This window comes from Castanea sativa, chromosome 12 (genome assembly GCF_040712315.1).
Source record: "Castanea sativa cultivar Marrone di Chiusa Pesio chromosome 12, ASM4071231v1".
In the NCBI taxonomy this organism is placed as follows: domain Eukaryota; kingdom Viridiplantae; phylum Streptophyta; class Magnoliopsida; order Fagales; family Fagaceae; genus Castanea; species Castanea sativa.
In genome coordinates, this window is record NC_134024.1 from 14,916,726 (window position 1) to 14,934,409 (window position 17,684).

The 17,684-nt window shown below is 34.5% G+C and overlaps 1 protein-coding gene across 2 annotated transcripts; it reads right to left on the reverse strand.

The window, feature by feature from the left end:
- Window positions 1-570: 570 nt before the first annotated feature.
- Window positions 571-5,464, reverse strand: LOC142619641 (growth-regulating factor 6-like). Of its 2 annotated transcripts, XR_012841529.1 has the most exons (4): window positions 5,075-5,464; window positions 3,842-4,241; window positions 2,327-3,229; window positions 571-1,373 (listed from the first exon to the last, which is right to left on the reverse strand). XR_012841529.1 is itself a non-coding variant. In XM_075792839.1 (3 exons), exons 1-3 carry the CDS (start codon window positions 5,268-5,270, stop codon window positions 2,386-2,388), a joined length of 1,440 nt encoding a protein of 479 aa, XP_075648954.1. In that variant the 5' UTR covers window positions 5,271-5,464; the 3' UTR covers window positions 2,261-2,385. The 2 variants fall into 2 exon arrangements, 1 of the variants encoding a protein (XP_075648954.1); XM_075792839.1 differs by lacking the exon at window positions 571-1,373 and having other exon boundaries at window positions 2,261-3,229.
- Between the last annotated feature and the right edge of the window lie 12,220 nt (window positions 5,465-17,684).

The following is a 17,684-nucleotide window of genomic DNA, read 5'->3' on the forward strand; positions in this document are numbered from 1 at the left end:
TGTGTGTATATATATATATATATATATATATATATATATATATATATATATATATGGAAAAAAAATAAGTGCAAAAAATGAATATAACCTCAACACAAACCAAACAGGCCTTTAAATACATGTTTTCATATCATTTTTTTAAACCATAGTTTTCACATCATTTTAAAAACCAATACCTAAACTCTTACCAAAGGGACATTATGTCTATGTTTTGAACTTCATCTTCTTTCCTATTATCTACCAATCTTAAGAAAATTAATTAAATAAGTGATTTTAGATACAAGAGGAAGGAAAAAAAAAAAAAAAAGGGATAAAAATAGCTACTACAAAGTGTTGAAGCTGTTAAAAATATGGGCTTGTCACGTACAATAATGCAAGAGGCCCAACAAGGGTTATTAGCCTAATCCCTATAGATACTTTTTCATGTTTTTTTTAACACCCATTTCATATAGTAAAGATGTAACCATTGAAAGATTCTCCTGCCAACGTGGGTCATCAAGTTTCTCTTTCTTGTCTACATCAATTTTCTATTATTTTTCTTTCACAATATTTGACATGGTATTAGAGCCATTAGATCCAACATTTTAATTTCTTTCACTTAGATTCACCACAACAATCCAATTTTCTACCTACCAAAACCCACAATGCAAATTTTTGCAGCCCATAACCATGAGCCCAACCACCCAGAACTTCCTACGCGTGCTTAATTTTCCCATATATAAGACTCATAATTCACACAAATTGGCTCTTTTTTTTCTTTTTTTTTGTATCAACCTTCACAACGTCATCCTTCGCTAACATTCCTTTGGCTATCAGTGTGGTCAACCTCAAGCCATAGTAGTTCTTCCTACAGCAGTTTTCAAGCCCTTGTTGTTGTCTTCCAACATCCATCCATCATCATTCTTCCAATTTGCACAAGTCATTCTACATTGTATATTTGTATCTGATCCATTCTCAGTCCAATCTGGTCATTCATGGTCACTTTCAAGGCATCTTTGAGAAATCTTCTGAAACTTGCGAAACTCAAGACATCACAAAGTCTCTTTCTTGAGTTTGAGAGGGAAGGTGTTAAAGATAATATAAGTTTGTTTCGTGTAATGGTCAAAAATGTCTATTGCAGGTCCAAGTAGGATTAGCCTAATCCCTTTGTATACCCCACTAGGAGACTTTGTGACACACAATTTGTGCTGTAAAAATGTATTCAACAAAGGCTTCTCTTGTGAACAAAGGCCCTCAAGCTTAATCACATCATTTTTGCTATTCTCTCTCTCTCTTGCTTATGATTCCCTTCATCAATTATCTACTCTTTCTTTCACAATATTTAATAGAAGCAATGAAGCATCAAGCAAGTTCCAACCTATTTTCACTTCCACCTGTAAAAAGTTTTAATTTAATGAGAATGACATAGATATGCATGCTTTATTCACCAGTTGCTTAAAAATTATTTGAATTTGGTTTGAAGTGATATCTGTCCAAAAAAAAAAAAACGTTGTCCCCAATGAGAAAGCTATCATCTTAAATAACCTACTTAAATAGGCCAAAAAAAACTTCAATGATACTATCTTAAGTTTTCTTTTTGATTACTGTTTTTTACACATGAATCAGGTCAAAGTTGCTAGTTCCTAGTTACTACTACCCTTTTTGATAGAAAAATTCCGGTGCCACACCAAAAGGCACAACTTTGGCCACAACTTGCTCATGTGGCAAGTTGTGGTTGGTAGAGAGGTGTCCCCACATGGGCCCACCATCACCCTTTCACCAACCACAACTTACTACATGGGCAAGTTGTGGCCAAAGTTGTGTCTTTTTGTGTGGCGCAAGAATTACTCTTTTTGATAACATGCTAGTTGCTACCTGTCTGAGTAGTGAATTCAAACAATGATTTTATCTCAAAAATTGAGTAATTCTTAATTTCCTAGGTCACAAATTGAGAGCATCCTTGATTTGCCATTTCAAGCAAAGGTAATCCAATGGTGGATTTGTCAAAATTCACCTCTAATAAAAAGATATTAAGTAAGTTTGTAACCTAAGGCTACAACTAAAATTGTAGCTAAACTTTGTCCAAACCAAAATCTATCTACTTTTATGGCGTTAAAAATGGATCATAATCCTACTTGGATTTGGAACTCACCATCTATTCTACTATCTCAACCACACCAACCACCACCCTTGCCCAGCACCAAAAGTTTAGGATTGGTAAACAAAAACAATATTACTAAACATGTGCATAGAAAGATAAATAAATAAAAAGATTCTCAAAAACAAAAATAAAAAATAAAAAAGAGAGATTAACAGACTAAATGGAACTCCAAAAACTAATTCTTACAGTGTTCAACTCATTTTTCATGCATCACCTAATAGCTCCTTAGTTGGCTGGTCAAGTGGCTACAAGGCAGGCAATGACAACGATGAATTCACAAGAGTTGAGCCAAGGAGGTCATTACAGAGGCTATTCCCTTCAAGGGTCCTGTGGTTGTCAGCTCTTGGGCTACTTCCTGCACTGCTGTTAGAGAGAGATCCAAATGTGGTTTTCTGTAACACACCAGTTGGAGATGATCCTAAGGGAGGACTACTGTCCCAACCCGCAGTCATAAGGTTAAGCGCAGATGATCTCCTGCAATCCGCCACATTGTTATTACTATGATGCAAAACCTCTCCAAGAGGACCACCCATGGAAGTTTCCCAAGATATAGGAATCCAATTCGATTGCCTTTGGTTTGGCTCATTGATGACACTACTCACTCCCAAACCCATCCTTATTGGGACTAACTCACGTGAGAGTCTGAGCGGCAAGTGAGTGAGTTTCTCATTGGAGCTGGGAGAGGAAGTGGACGAGATGAATTCTGAGGAAGCCGTAGGGATTGAAATGGATAGTTGGGTACTATCAGATTGCATGTCAAGCTCAGGCCAGGAAACAACTGAGCGATCAGATTGAATTTTAGGCCAGTAATCAATGAAATGGCGAAGAGATTGTAGTGATTCGGTTCTTCTTTCACTAAGCTCTTGTGATGAACAGTTCATTAAGCTTGAGCTTTTACTAGAAGGGTTTAGGAGGGCATCAGAAGTGACTAGCCCAAACTCAGTTCTAGTGGATTCTTCATATGGGATTTGCCGTTTTTGATTCATGAATGAGTTTTCTTTAGGTTTATGGTCAATGGAGGAAGATAGAATGGAGAGGCCAGATGTATGTTGCATTCTCTCACCCACATTCTCTTTGTGAATAAACATCCTGCAAGAAAAATTAGCAACACATCACTTAGAGCTAGTACATAGTAGTATGAAAATTCAATTAGAGCCACTACTTGTCCTTATTTAAATAGTACTACCTAAACCATACCCACAATTTATGTGGTAGCACTAAAAGTTTTAACAAATAGAGTTGTGTTAACGGGCACCTTCCGGTGCCCGTTAATAAAAACTTTTTTTGCAACTTTATGGCAGCTTTTTGCAGCCTTTCACAGTTTTTTTTTTTTTTTAGTAAATTTTTTGATTACTTTTTTCCTTTTTTTTAAGTAAGACCCATAAAATGAAACATTAACAAGCACCGTCCGGTGCTTGTTAATATTTCCCTAACAAATATAAACAAACCCTTCTTAATAATGAATCTTGGACACCAGGACCAGTTACTATCAGCACTGCAAAGATGATATAATGGATTCTATGATTCTATTTCCTGTCAACTGTCATAAAATAAAACAATATATGATAATAGTAACCAAAATGAATATAGTACCACACTAACACACCAATTTAGATGTCAAAGGTGAAGTCTGGCAGGGAATATATAGATGCCAAAAGGGTAAAAAATTCAAGTCCATGGGATATAGCAAATATTATTCACCTATTGATGGTGGTGGCTGCAGAAGGATTAGATGCACCGGACTGCAAGTTCTTGAGCTGTTGGTGGTGAGCAGCAATGGCAAGGCTATTAGACGCACCACCGGGAACCACCACTGAAGCTGATGTGGATGATGCAATAGGAATCAGCTTTGAGATAGTGTCACTAGTGCTAGTGCTTGTAGAGGTAGTAGTAGTTGGGGTCCCGGAAACAGCATGGCCATTTTGGCCTTCCACAGGCTTTCTTGAACGATGGCGGCCTCTGTTCATGTGCCTTTCACAATATTTCTGGTCGGCAACAGCATCTCTAGAGCACCGCCATTTCTTACCATCAGTCCTACGACACCTTCCAGGCTCAGGATCGGTGTTGTTGGAGAATCCAAGATGGAAAGAACCCCATCCCACTTGACACACACAAAACAACCAAATAAAAAAAATCCAAAATCAAGAACCAGATAAAATAGTAGTAACAAACAGGAATTTTGACATAAACACTAAAAATCAAAACAAGAAAGCAAACACCAATATCGGTTTCTAAGCAGAAGATTCTTCTTTTTGCCTTAATTTGTAGAGTAAGTTCGGAGAGTACTTAGTACTAAGATTTTTATTAAAAAGGCCCAGATAAAATAGTAGTGCAAACAAGAATTTTGACATAAACACTAAAGAAAACAAACCCAATATTAGTTCAATTATCTGCAGAAGTTTCTTACTTTCTTAATTTTTGAAGTAGGTTTGATTAGTAGGTACTTAGTAAAATAAATTTAGGAACCAGATAAAATATCAATTACAAACAGGATTATTGACATATACACACCAAAAAACAAAACAAGAAAACAGACACAATATTAGTTTATATGCAGAAGTTTCTTTTCTTTTCTTGATCTGTAAAGTAAGTTTGGTTAGTACTATGTAGTACTAAGATTTTTATTTAAATAAACAAAGTGATCTGTGGCATATAGGAACAAAAACAGTGTTGGATAACAATTAACAAGTGAAAATTAATAGATTACTGTAGTAATTGTAGGATTTTTCAAAAGTGAGATACAGTGGCACATTAATTAAAACTTCTTCCCTCGTACAGAGAGAGAGAGAGAGAGCGCGATGTGTCATATGCAGCAATTTTAAATATCAAACGCATATTGAGAAAAGCATTAAGAGATAGACATGCCAATCTTGTGGATGTAAAAAATCTTGCTTTCCTAATTTTGCTAAAAGGAAGAGAAAAAAAAAGACTTACATGTATTGGGTCTCAGAAGTCCCCCTGGAAAGCTAGTGAACCCAGCAGAATCAAGGGCTTTTCTAATGGGGATGAGCAAGTTAGATGGTACAGGTATACTTGCAGTTAAGTATTTGTAGATCAAGGCCTGATGCTCTAGCTCCATCCATTGAGATGGAGTGAATGGCCCTCTAGCTCCTGCTAAAGCCCCATGCATGCCTGTACCATTCAAGCTCCCAGAACTATAGCCTGAAAAAGAAAACCAGAAAAGATTTAAAATAAACCACAGATAGAAAGTGTGAGGCAAGGAAGCCAAAGTTTTAACCCATTTCCTAGCAAACTAGAAATAAAAAAATAAAATAAAAAATTTTGGGTGTAAAAAGACAGGAAAATCAAAAAGTGTGGAAAAGTGCGTTGGAGGGAACACAAAATTAGCTTGTCTGCAATATTTAAAGAGGCTACGCAACAAAAAATCATGAATTTCTTAAAGCATTTCCAATGAAAAATTCCCAATATGGAAAATATATCTTATCTTATTTTATAATCTTAAAAATATACTTTATCAATTATATTATACTATTTTACAATACACTTAATATTTTAATATTTATTTTTCTATTTTACTAATTAAAATAATATATATTACCCCACTAAAATAATATAATATATTTTAATACAACTCTCTCTTTTTCTTCTCCCTATCTCTCTTCCACTTTATCTATTAAAATATATTATAATTTTTACTAAAGTGCTACAGTGTAGGATGGCACTGTAGCTCAATTGCAAAAGAATTTGCAATTGTAAGATTTTACAAGTCCGACTGATGGGCTCTTTTTGTGTTTTTATGCTAAATTTTCCCTACATATACCATTTACCATTGCTAAGAGCAACTGCATCAGTTGATGTAAAGTTTTGCAAAATAGAAAAAAGTACTCATTTTACACATTTTGAGTAAAAAAACATCCACATTAGTGGGTGTAAAATTGTGCATTTATGCACAAAGTAACAGTACATATATGCACAGTTACTTCAATGTGCAAATAATTTTTTATTCTTTTTTTCTCTCTCCCTCATCTGTCTTCTTCTCACCGGTCCTCTGAACACTCTCTCTTTTCTCTTTTTTTTTTTTTCTCTCTCTGCATCAACCCTCTCAGCTTCCTATTTCTCTCATCTCATAAGCTTCCACTTCCATGGCCAGACCCACAGATCAGCGGGGTTATGCATCATGAGCGTCGATCAGAGTTGGGTTGAATGGGTATCTAGTTTAGATGCACTTGGGCTTTGACACAGCTTCCATGGCCAGACAGTGGGAGGCGTCGATCTTGTTGGATAGTCATCACCAATGGTTTTTCTTTGTTTCTAGTGGGTTTTGGGATTTTGATAAATGGGTTTTTGGATCTTTGGATTTGGGTAGGTTCATGATGGTGGCTTGATGATGGTGATGATGGTGATTGGATCTTTGGATTTTTTGTTGTGTGGCTTGACGATGGTGATTGGGTAAGTTGATGATGGATCTTTGGATTTGGGTTTTTGGAGGCTGGTTGATGGTGGCTCGGTTGAATGGGTATGTGAATTTCATTGATGGTAGCTTGGTTGAATGAGATGGTGGCTGGGTTGTTGTGTGGCTTGATGATGGTGGCTGGTGGTTGGATGATGGTGGCTATGCGGGTTGTGTTAGGTCTATGAGAGAGATGAGAATGGGAAAAATGAATTTTTTTATTTGAATAAATGTATATAATAGACAAACTGATGTGAGTATTTTGTAAAAATGAGAGTGTAAAATAGGAAAAGTAGGTTTTAGATGTGCAAATTTACAAAAAAATTTGCATCAACTGATGTGATGCTCTAAGGGAATGCTCTTAGTACCCCAAATAGTGTTGGTTTTATTTCAATACTTTTGTGATAAAGCAAAAGGAACAATACACAGATCTAAGAATAAGCAATAACACAAATAAATGTGATAGATCAAATGCGTGAAGGATAAACAATTCAAATCAAGTCTTGTGTTTGACACAATCTCCTTAAAGCATATTTCACCCCTTACACAATCAATGTGGTGCTTTGAGACTCACGGATGTCTGCCTCCCAGAATAAAATGATTTACAACACGAAAATGAAGCACAAGGTCATGCTTTGCGAACTACTCAATGTCTCTTTCTCTCTCTTTGACACAAAATGAAATGCAAAAAAATATTCTCACTAGGAGAGTTTTCTCTGAAAAAAAAAATAGTTTTTTATGAATAAGGAACTATGTAAAAATTATGCGTTACTGAACAGACACTCTGTTTCAATAATAACTGCTGTGCACAAACTAATTGACTCAAAAAATCAAAATAATAAACTATTATTATTTGGACAAGTAGGCCTAGTCCACATATGCCAAAGGCCCAACCCAATGTCCAACTCATGAGCATATAAACTCATATATTATCTCTTTCATTTTCTATATGTGACTCAAGATTTTTACCACTTATAATAACATCTTCAAGTGAACATAGAAAACATCAATTTCTTATTCACTCCATGCTATTTTTCCAACAATCCCCCACATGAATAGAAATCGATAAATACAATGCAAATGATGATGCAAACACAAAGAGAGTAGAAGAAAAGTTACTATACCTGGAGAAATAGCTTGTGGCTTTGAAATTTTCTTTGTGAAAGACTTTGGGATATATTAGCTAATCAGTGAACATAATGTCTTGAATTGTTCAGCCATTTGTGTATACCAAGACAATAGAATTCACACAACTCCTATTCAGACATATTTCATTCTTATAGTTGTGTTCATTTCAGCCCTGAACATATCCTGGTAAATTCATGAAGTGCTTTAGAGAATTCAGCCTTGAATCTCTCATGGAAGCGGCCCACTTCACACTCATATAGGTGATTCTTATTAAGAGTATCCTACTATACCTCATTCGGAATTCTAAGATATAAGAATCATTAAAAGCAAAGCTTACCCTGAACATCGCTGACAGGCATCACTATTTCATCATAGGAACGGACAGAAGATGTAATCTCTATAGTGATAAAAAAAAACTAGTCTCCACAATTTTGTTATCCCTTTGAAAATCTAGATCTTGGGATCTCCATCAACTAGGTGGGGTTACCGTCATTGAAATTTTAGGTTATAGGCTTTAACCCTATTCCCCTCGATAAGCAGTTTACTTGCTATCCACTCAAACAACTAATTACGAATCCGTTTTATAATTTGGAACAATTTCAATTTGAGAGCAACTGCCTCATGGTAATATGTCTCTAACATATATGTCAAGACCTACCATAACTATGTGTACTACCAAGACAGTTAATTTATAATCACACATTTAGAATTAGGTAGCATATTTCTCGTTTCATTGTTTTGTATCTCAATCAAAACCTCTTTAAATAAGCCACCTTCTTTTTAAGAAGACACCCCCACATTTAAAGAATTATAAAAAAGTTATTTGATCTTTCCATAATCCGTAATGTCTTACAAATTTTCTTTGAGGCAACAAGTTAGAAAATATTAAATTAGCAAAAGGAACTCTTCCTTTTAATATATCCAACACCTTTCACACATGGGAATGTTTTCCCTCTAATGCCTCACTTTGACACTGAACAAGTTCACATGGTTTAAGCATATTAAATAATCTTACTAGTCTATCCTGTCACTTTATATGTCTAGGCCATGTAAACTCCTTTTCCTCTGTAATATGTCAAGCTACTTTCTCTAAAAAGTAGACAAGAGGAAAGTTGAAAGAGTCTTATATACAGATATAGAGAAGCCAAAAAGTAATAAAGTAGTGTAGATATTTACATCAACACATATATAAGTCAACTTTACAATACAAGGTATGTAAACTACTAACTACAAGCTGGCTAAATATATATATATAAAAGTCATCTCTATATCACACAACTACAATATTACACTTAAATTATTACAAACCAAATCCACACTTGCAATAACCCAGATTTACTCTATATTAATTTTGAATTGCCCATTGCTCATATAACTCTTTCCCACGTACATGCCATTCTTTGTGAGTACAAACTTGTCAGATGCAATGACCAATTTGAAACCATTCTTACTCAAAAGTGAGCAAGAAACAATATTTTTACAAATGTCTGGCACATGTAGCACATCATTCAAAGTAAGTTTCTTGTCTGAAGTCATCTTCAATATTACCTTTCCTTTTCCTACAACCTTAGAGGTTGAGGAATTTTCCATGAATATTTCTTCTCCATTGTCTACAGGATGGTATGAAGAAAATAAATTATGATCTAAATATACATGGCGAGTAGAACCAGTGTCCATCCACCATTCCTTGGTATCTCCTCCTACCAAGTTCACTTCAGAAATCACTGCAGAAAAGTCTATATCATCCACATCTTTAGAAAGATCTTCCACTTCAATAACATTGGCTTGAAAGCCTTTCTTGGTCCCTTGACCTTTACGCTTATGGCAGTCCTTAGCACGATGCCTCATCTTGCCACACACATAGCATTTTCCATTGAACTTTGTAAAGTTACCTCCACTAGTTCCTTGACTTGAACTTTCACCAGAGTACTTCTTCTTATTCTTATTATGCCCCACAATGTTTGCTTTAGATTCCATGTAGTGATTCCCTACGGCTTTTCATGAAGAGCGATTGTCTTCCTTAATTCTCAATCTTACGATCAAGTCTTCTAACTGCATCTCCTTATGCTTATGCTTCAGGTAATTTTTGAAATCTTTCCAAGATGGAGGCAGTTTCTCAATGATAGTAGCCACTTAAAATGATTCACTTACAGACATACCCTCAGCATGTATTTCATGTAAGATTACCTGAAACTCTTGCACTTGACTAAGCACAATTTTGAATCCACCATTTTGTAATCCAAAATTTTGCCCACAATGAAGTTTTTAGTTCCAACATCTTCTGTCTTGTATTTCTTATCCAAGAAATCCCATAATTCTTTTGTTGTGTAGATTGAACTATACACACTATACACAGAATATAGTTTTTGCACAGAAAGTTAGCATATTTCCATGCTTCCACAACAACAACCACTTGCCTATCTGTCTCATTTTCCTTGAGTTTTGGAGCATTCTTATACAAGAATTTTGCCAAATTCAAGGTTGTGAGATAGAACAACATTTTTTTTTTTTTTGCCATCTCTTAAACTCAATACCGTTGAATTTCTCTGGCTTTTCTCCATGATTAACAAGTTCAGTAATAGGGGCAGCAACAGGCACAATTTCATTTAACATTTCTGTCAAAATAAAACTCCTTCAGATTGAATTCTCAAAATCCAACTGAAGAATTGATTTATATTACACAACAACCAAAATATAAAACAACCAAAATATATAAACACGGCACTGCATTCAAGTATCATTTTAAAGTAAAATCATATACAATATAAAAAGCCATCTAGCTTCTATGCAATGTCAAAATATACAAAGAACCTTGATAGTAAAAGTGTTTTACACAGGTACCAAAGAACTACAATCAAAATTCAAAAAGAATATGAATCTGTACAAAAGACAAATCAACAACTGACAAGCACTTAAAAGACTAGATAATACATAACCAACGGAGTAAGAGATTCAGAGCCATGTGAATAAGAAAGATCATAGCATATATAATATATAATATACTGGATTGCAGAAATAGAGCCGCACAATACACATACACTAAACTATAGACTTTAAACATTGCCAAACCAAGCAAATAAGACAAAGAAGCTTAACATCAAATAGTATACTATACAAAAGGTATTTAAATAGTAAAAGAATTCTACATACAGAGTATTTAAGAAACACATTACTGCAAATATATATTGTTCAATCAAACAAAGATTAAAGAATACAAATATCCTAATATAATATATTTATAAGCCAACTATTCTTCAAAATTAAACACTGCAGACACAATCCCAGCAAATATATAAATCAAAGCCAGTCAACCAAAGATTCAAGAGGCAAATATCCTAATACAATAATATAATATGGAAGAAAGCAAGATCAAGTAAAACAAGGTTTAATAAATGCCAATCCTCAAAATTGAATTGATACCTTTTTAGTTTCTACACGGCATTGAAATATTATCAATATCTCTAAAGTTTAGTTGGTGATTGAATTGCAAAGATTCCATATGCACAAGTACACAAAACTAATCGCAAAGTTACCTAACCATCCGTAACTAGAAGAATTTAAACGGATAATTCTTAAACACAATCACCATAACAAATCCTTTTACATAATTCACAAAAAGTAAATTACAAAATCAACAAATCTGCTTTAAGATTGTTGGTTCTATTTCAACAATTTACTTTTTTGATAAAGCAAAAAAAAAACAATACACAGATCTAAGAATAAGCAATAACACCAAGAAATGTGATAAGCAAAAGCAATAAACAAATACTGAATATATATATATATATATATAAAGAGAAATTTGCAAATACTTAAAAACTCACAGACCAAATGCGTGAAGGATGAACAATTCAGATCAAGTCTTGTGTTTGACACAATCTCCTTAAAGCAAATTTCGCCCCTCACACAATCACTGTGGTGCTTTGAGACTCGCGGATGTCTGCCTCCCAAAATAAAATGATCTACAACACGAAAACGAAGCACATAAGGTCGTGCTCTGCGAACTACTCAATGACTATTTCTCTCTCTTTGACACAAAATGAAATGCACAAAAATATTCTCACTAGGAGAGTTTTCTCTGAAAAAAAAATAGTTTTTATGAATGAGAGACTATGTAAAAATTATACGTTATTAAACAGGCACTCTGTTTCAGTAATAGTTGCTGTGCATAAACTAACTGACTCAAAAAATTAAAATAACAAACTATTATTATTTGGACAAGTAGGCCCAGTCCACATATGCCAAAAGGCCAACCCAATGTCCAACTCATAAGCATATAAACTCATATATTATCTCTTTCCTTTTCTATGTGAGACTCAGGATTTTTACCACTTATAATAACATCTTCAAGTGAACATAGAAAACATCAATTTCTTATTTTTCCAACAAATAGTTAAGACTTTTTTTAATTGACAAGACTCAAAACAAAGAGCCCTGGAGATTTCCTTGAAAAGACCCTCCACCAGTTCAGGGAAATCAAAACCCAAATAACCAATGACAAACCCATTTTTAAACTTCATCTAAACCCAACAATCAAACATTAAACCCAAACCAATCAATATGATCATGAATTAATAATCTCCATGCAAGTACCTATTAAATAAAGACATTTCACCTTCACATCCTTAACTCCTTAATATATGTACTTGTATTTTTACCATAGCTTGATAATGAGTAATGAAAGTAAGGCAATAATATGGCATTGTGAGAATTCTTTTCGGCTAAAAAAGATTCTGATTTGGGACTAGAGAAGGTCAGCATTTGTTGTTGTAGTTGCTGACCATCAAAGTAGAGAGTACTCTACTCTGATCTCAAAAAGTGTTTATGTGCTGAAGTTGCATTATCATGGAGGCTACAAAGTCATCAGTTTTAGGCAACTTTGAGCTCCTCCAGTCATCTTCAGAGTTGCCAGATCTCTCTTGCTTGAACAACCCAGATCCGTACCACTTCTGCTTTGTCTCAGTATCGGAAGCAAGTGAAGAAAAACCAGTAGCTTCTGAACCCACAAACCCATCCAAACCCACCACCCCAAAATCCATATAGAAAAAGCCCACCACCCAAAGACTTTAGAAAACAACTAAGTTGAGGAAATGGAACATTGGGTCATTGGCAGCTAAAAAGATAGAAGCTTGAAAGGTGATGTGGAGGCGCATTTCAAGACTAGTAGAGTGATAACTGATAAGCTAAGCTTCAATTGAAACTCAAAAAACCAAAACTGGTTTTATTTAGGAGTTATGTTTGGAACACACATAAAATGGGAAAATTACATTTTATCCCCAAACTATACAATGTTATACTTACACTCTTAAACTATGCAGATAGACGCTTAAAATAAGGATGCAATAATAGTTTACAAGGTCAAACTATTATCCCCGCATACTTTGCATTGCACCTAACCCTTAGTTAGCTATTAATTTAGATGAAATTTAATGTCATGTGACTTGCGTATGACATCTACAATAATAATAAAAAGACCAAATTGCCTCCATTTTAATTTCTATAAACATCGCAAGACCCTCGCTTCAATTCACTCCCCTCACGTATAATATTTTGTTCCTCTCTTTTTCTTAAGTAATTTTTCTTCCTAAATTTTTTTCTCTGGTCTCTAGCTTCACACCCATCGCTGATTCCCGCAAATTAAATTTTTCTACATGATTTACAAATCACTAAATTAAATTCCAAATCTATATATGCAACTTCTTACCCAACTATCATTTCAACATACATGTTAATATGGCAATCTAAATCGAGGCAGTAAGCACAAAGAGTGACCCAACCATAGTTCAAATATTTTTACTTTTAATTCCTTACAAGACTTGCTAGATAGTTATACTTTCTTATATATTAGTTTGCTATTTTTATGGTTCTTAGCACATTTCATGCTTTGTCTTTTTCTTTGTACTTTTTCATCATAATTGCAGTGAAGTTTTATTCACCTACCCATATATATATATATGTTGTTGGTTATACTAATTAAAATATTTTTTTCTTGTTGGATTATTGTAGGGGGTCGTCTACTATGTAAGTTTTTTCATTAAAGTGATGAAGATGTCAAATATGAAGCAGTGAGATAAATTGAAGTTTCGAAGAATCAATCAATGATGGATAAATACAAAAGCAACCTATACCTTGATATAACTTTTTGAATATTGATGCCAATAATAGTTGATGATGCAAAGAAAATCAGTAGGTTGGATGCTTCGGATTAAAAAGAACTACTAGTTGTCTTGATGGCCTGGAAAAAAAAAATGCGATCAAAGGCGACCGGGGTCGCCGGCCAAGAACCCTCCGATGACAAAGTTAGTTTTTCTCTCTCAAATTTTGGAGTTCCAACTTTTTAGGAAATATAAAAAACGTACCTTTATTTGGCCTGAATGAGCGTTTATATAGTGTCCTAGAGACAGTTATCAAACTTGTAACCTCCCCTAGATTTGAGAAGGTGTGAGGGTTCAAAGATAACTTCCACAACTGCTTAGGAGTTACATTTTTCTCACATAACGGTCACTGGAAGTTATGCGTATAATAAGGAGTTGTAGTACATACTCAGGGATTTTCCTAAGTGTCAAGGGCTCGTTCAGGGGTCCTCCTGTCGGGCGTACCCCGCTTCCAAGGAAGGTCGTTCCCCTATGGACAACCTTATTCAGGACGAGGTTGATGACTCCCTTGGACGAGACAGTGCAGTTTTGTCAAACTTGACCATGCGAAACTCGTCCAAGCATCTTCCTACATGGACGAGCTCTTTATGGACGAGGTTCTTACAACCTTTGCTTTCCTAGTCTTGTCCTAGACGACCTCCATGGACGATGTTGGAATTATATTTTATCATACCCCATCAGTAATGAATAGTGATGTATCAGAAAATGTATCTTTATGTTAGCTTTTGGTTTACCAGACAATTGTAGATTAACCTTTTTGTTGTGTTTATGAAATTCTATGAAAATTTACCTTTATGTTAACTTTGACAATCACTGGGTACCAAAGACAAATAACACCACTAATTAAGGCAGGTAAACAACACATTGTTGCATTCTATATAATCCAAATTATAGGTATTAAGGCAAACAACAACGGCACACTGTATACTAATTTAAATTCCAGAATTGTGTCCAAGAAAAAAAAATCTTATTCAAGCTTTGATAAAATAAGTATTTCATTTTGCAATGACATATTTTCAAGTTTGACAGAATAGGTATTCCCATAAGATTTGCCCGTGCTATTGATGTAGCAACATAGTCATATATATCACCTAAATATACAATCTGTAAAAAATAAAAATGCAGCTTCATTTTTACAACAGAGTCACACACGAGCTTGCTCCATTTGCTAGGTAGAGAGAAGTTACAAAGATATGGGTGGGTGCTTCTCCTCCAATGGTGCAACATCTTATCCAAGCTGATTGTATCTAAATTCCTTGTGCTAGCCATTTTCTTTGCTTTGTTGGATAATTTGGTGTTTATTACTATATTTTTTATTTTTACATTTTTTCTTCTCATATTATTTTCTATAAATTTCTTATTATTCTCTCTCACAATCTCTCTTAAAAAGTGGTCATTTTATTCCAATTGATTTTTTATACTTTCTTACAACTCTACTTTATATTGATGAATAATTGTGATTTTTAGAACTCTACTTTGAATTCATACATTTTGGTGTTATAGTTTTTATTTCCAAATCACAAGTAGTCTCTTTCTCTCTACAATAAAATTTATATAATAAATTATACAGATTTAGTATAAGCTCGATATGAGTTTTGATTTATCATGATAATTTCTTTTAAGATAATGAATAATTTATTTAAATAAAATTTATACATACATACATACATGATACATACATACAAATATGTATATATTTATTTATTTTGCTTAAATGTATAATCAACCTCATGCAATTTATTTAAAAGTAACGACGTTAGAACAAATGAATAATTGCCCTAAAGATTACATTTGTACATTCATAGCATTTATGTTTAGAAAGACATTCACTTAAATTTAGCTGTACCAAAGTGGATGAAAATGCTACATTAATGTGGCTCAACAAAAGCGTAGCAACAATAAATGTTATGCTTAATATTTTAGATATTACAAGTTTGAAATTTATATATTTTTTAATAAATCTGGATTTAGATTAGATGCTTTCAACCCAAAATGAACCGAAGTGATCCAAATAGATCGAATTGGACCAAATTGACAAAATAGAACCGAATGGACTAAATAGGACCAAATAGACCGAATAAGACCGAAGTGGACAGATTGGATCGAATAGGAGCAATGTGTATTGAATACGACCAAAGTGGACAGAATGAACCAAATAAAACCAAAGTGGATAAAATGGGCCGGATAGGACCAAATCGAACCAAAGTTGACAAAAGAGGACCAATATGGACTGAATAGAACTTTAGTGGACAAAATTAGGCCTATACACGGTTCAGTTTGGTCGGTTTTAGAGGGATTTTTTGCACCATGCCAATAAGGTGCAGTTTCCTCCCATAACTAACCACATCTCTCCTATAGAAGGGAAAAACCAATCTGCACAATGTGCAGCTCATTCCATAGGTTCAGTGCGGTTAGTTTGGTTATGTGTATTTTGCTTTTAAAGAGAAAAAAATATCTTACACAATAGAACAACACCATTTCACTTGAATGATGAGAGTAAGTTAAGTGTAAAAAAAAAAAGAGTCTAAAACGACACAATTTAAAAAATAAAGAAAGCCAAGCACAAGGTCATTAAATGTTTTAAAAAGTAAAGGAGGAGACTGGTCATTAATTGGTTTAAAAAATAGAAGTTTAAAAGGACAACTATTAAAGTATATTATATTACAATATAATATAAATCTTAGCCCAAGTTCTTCTTCTTCAAAATCAAGTTGCAGACATTTCTATCAAAAAGAAAAAAAAAAAGAAAAAGAAAGCCAAGTAGCAAATTTGAATCACGCAATCACGTAAAATATATATACAAATATATCGGTCGATTCGGTTTCTTTTCGATGTGCAAATCTTGCAGCCGATCACCGAACCAGCCGACATCGGTAACGGAAAAGGACTGCTGACACCGTACCTAAAAGCTTTGGTGGAGCTTTTTGTTGGTCGGATCAGCACGACTCCGGCTGGTTTTTCGATGCCGATTTGTTCTTGAATAGCCCTAGACAAAATGGACAAAATAGGACCAAAAAAAAAAAGACATGATCCTTTGCACCCTCAAGGTTTTCAGAAGCACTTGTGATGCCTCTAAGGGAATTTGGGTTGGTAGGTATTGTCAATTTGGGCTTTTTAGTCCGATTCCAATGATGATCACTATAATTATCATCACTCATTTCTTCAAGGACTGGATTTGCTCCTCCTTCAAATGCATCATGCACTTCTAAGGATCTTTCAACAGATGGGGCCCTTGGAGAAGACTTCTTCAATTTAGTTGTGACACCTTGAGACTCCTTGGGCTGAATATGGTGGTTCACAGGTTTTGAGATGGTGTTTGCCACATGAACTTTGGGTAATCGAATATCCTTATTATTGTTGCTCTTGACATTGATAGGCTGAACTACCTTACTCTTGGGAAGAGGAGGATGTGCACTTACAATCAAAATATTTACACCATCATCAAGATACTTCCCATGAATATGATTCCACCACTTTTTGTAGCCACTTGTAGTATGAAGTTTGAAATTAGATGGGGTAAGAGGCACTGGAAAGAATGCTTTGCAACCAGTCTTGTAGAGAGTACATAATCTCCAAAACTCCACAATTTTATCCAAAGTCCCTTGACGAATGTCCTTTTTAATGGTACCTGGAATGTCTTGGCAAAGTCCAAATTGACGGCTAAACCGAAAAGGACTATAAGGTTCCACTATGAGATGACCCTCTTGACGCATAGACAAGTAAGAAGAACGGATACTTATAAAATATGACGATGAATTACGAGAAAGTCCTCCATCATCAAGAAAAGTCTCCTCCCTATTCCTGACATACAAATTTGCGTCCCATTGCATAGAAGTACCTTGTATCAACT

Excerpts from the sequence above, each read along its gene's own strand:
- LOC142619641 (XM_075792839.1), bottom strand. The coding sequence starts at position 5,270 with ATGCATGGGGCTTTAGCAGGAGCTAGAGGGCCATTCACTCCATCTCAA. Across the intron at positions 4,242-5,074 it reads ACTTCTGAGACCCAATACAT|TGGGATGGGGTTCTTTCCAT; the intron begins GTAAGTCTTTTT and ends GTGTGTGTCAAG. Across the intron at positions 3,230-3,841 it reads GCAGCCACCACCATCAATAG|GATGTTTATTCACAAAGAGA; the intron begins GTGAATAATATT and ends TTTTTCTTGCAG.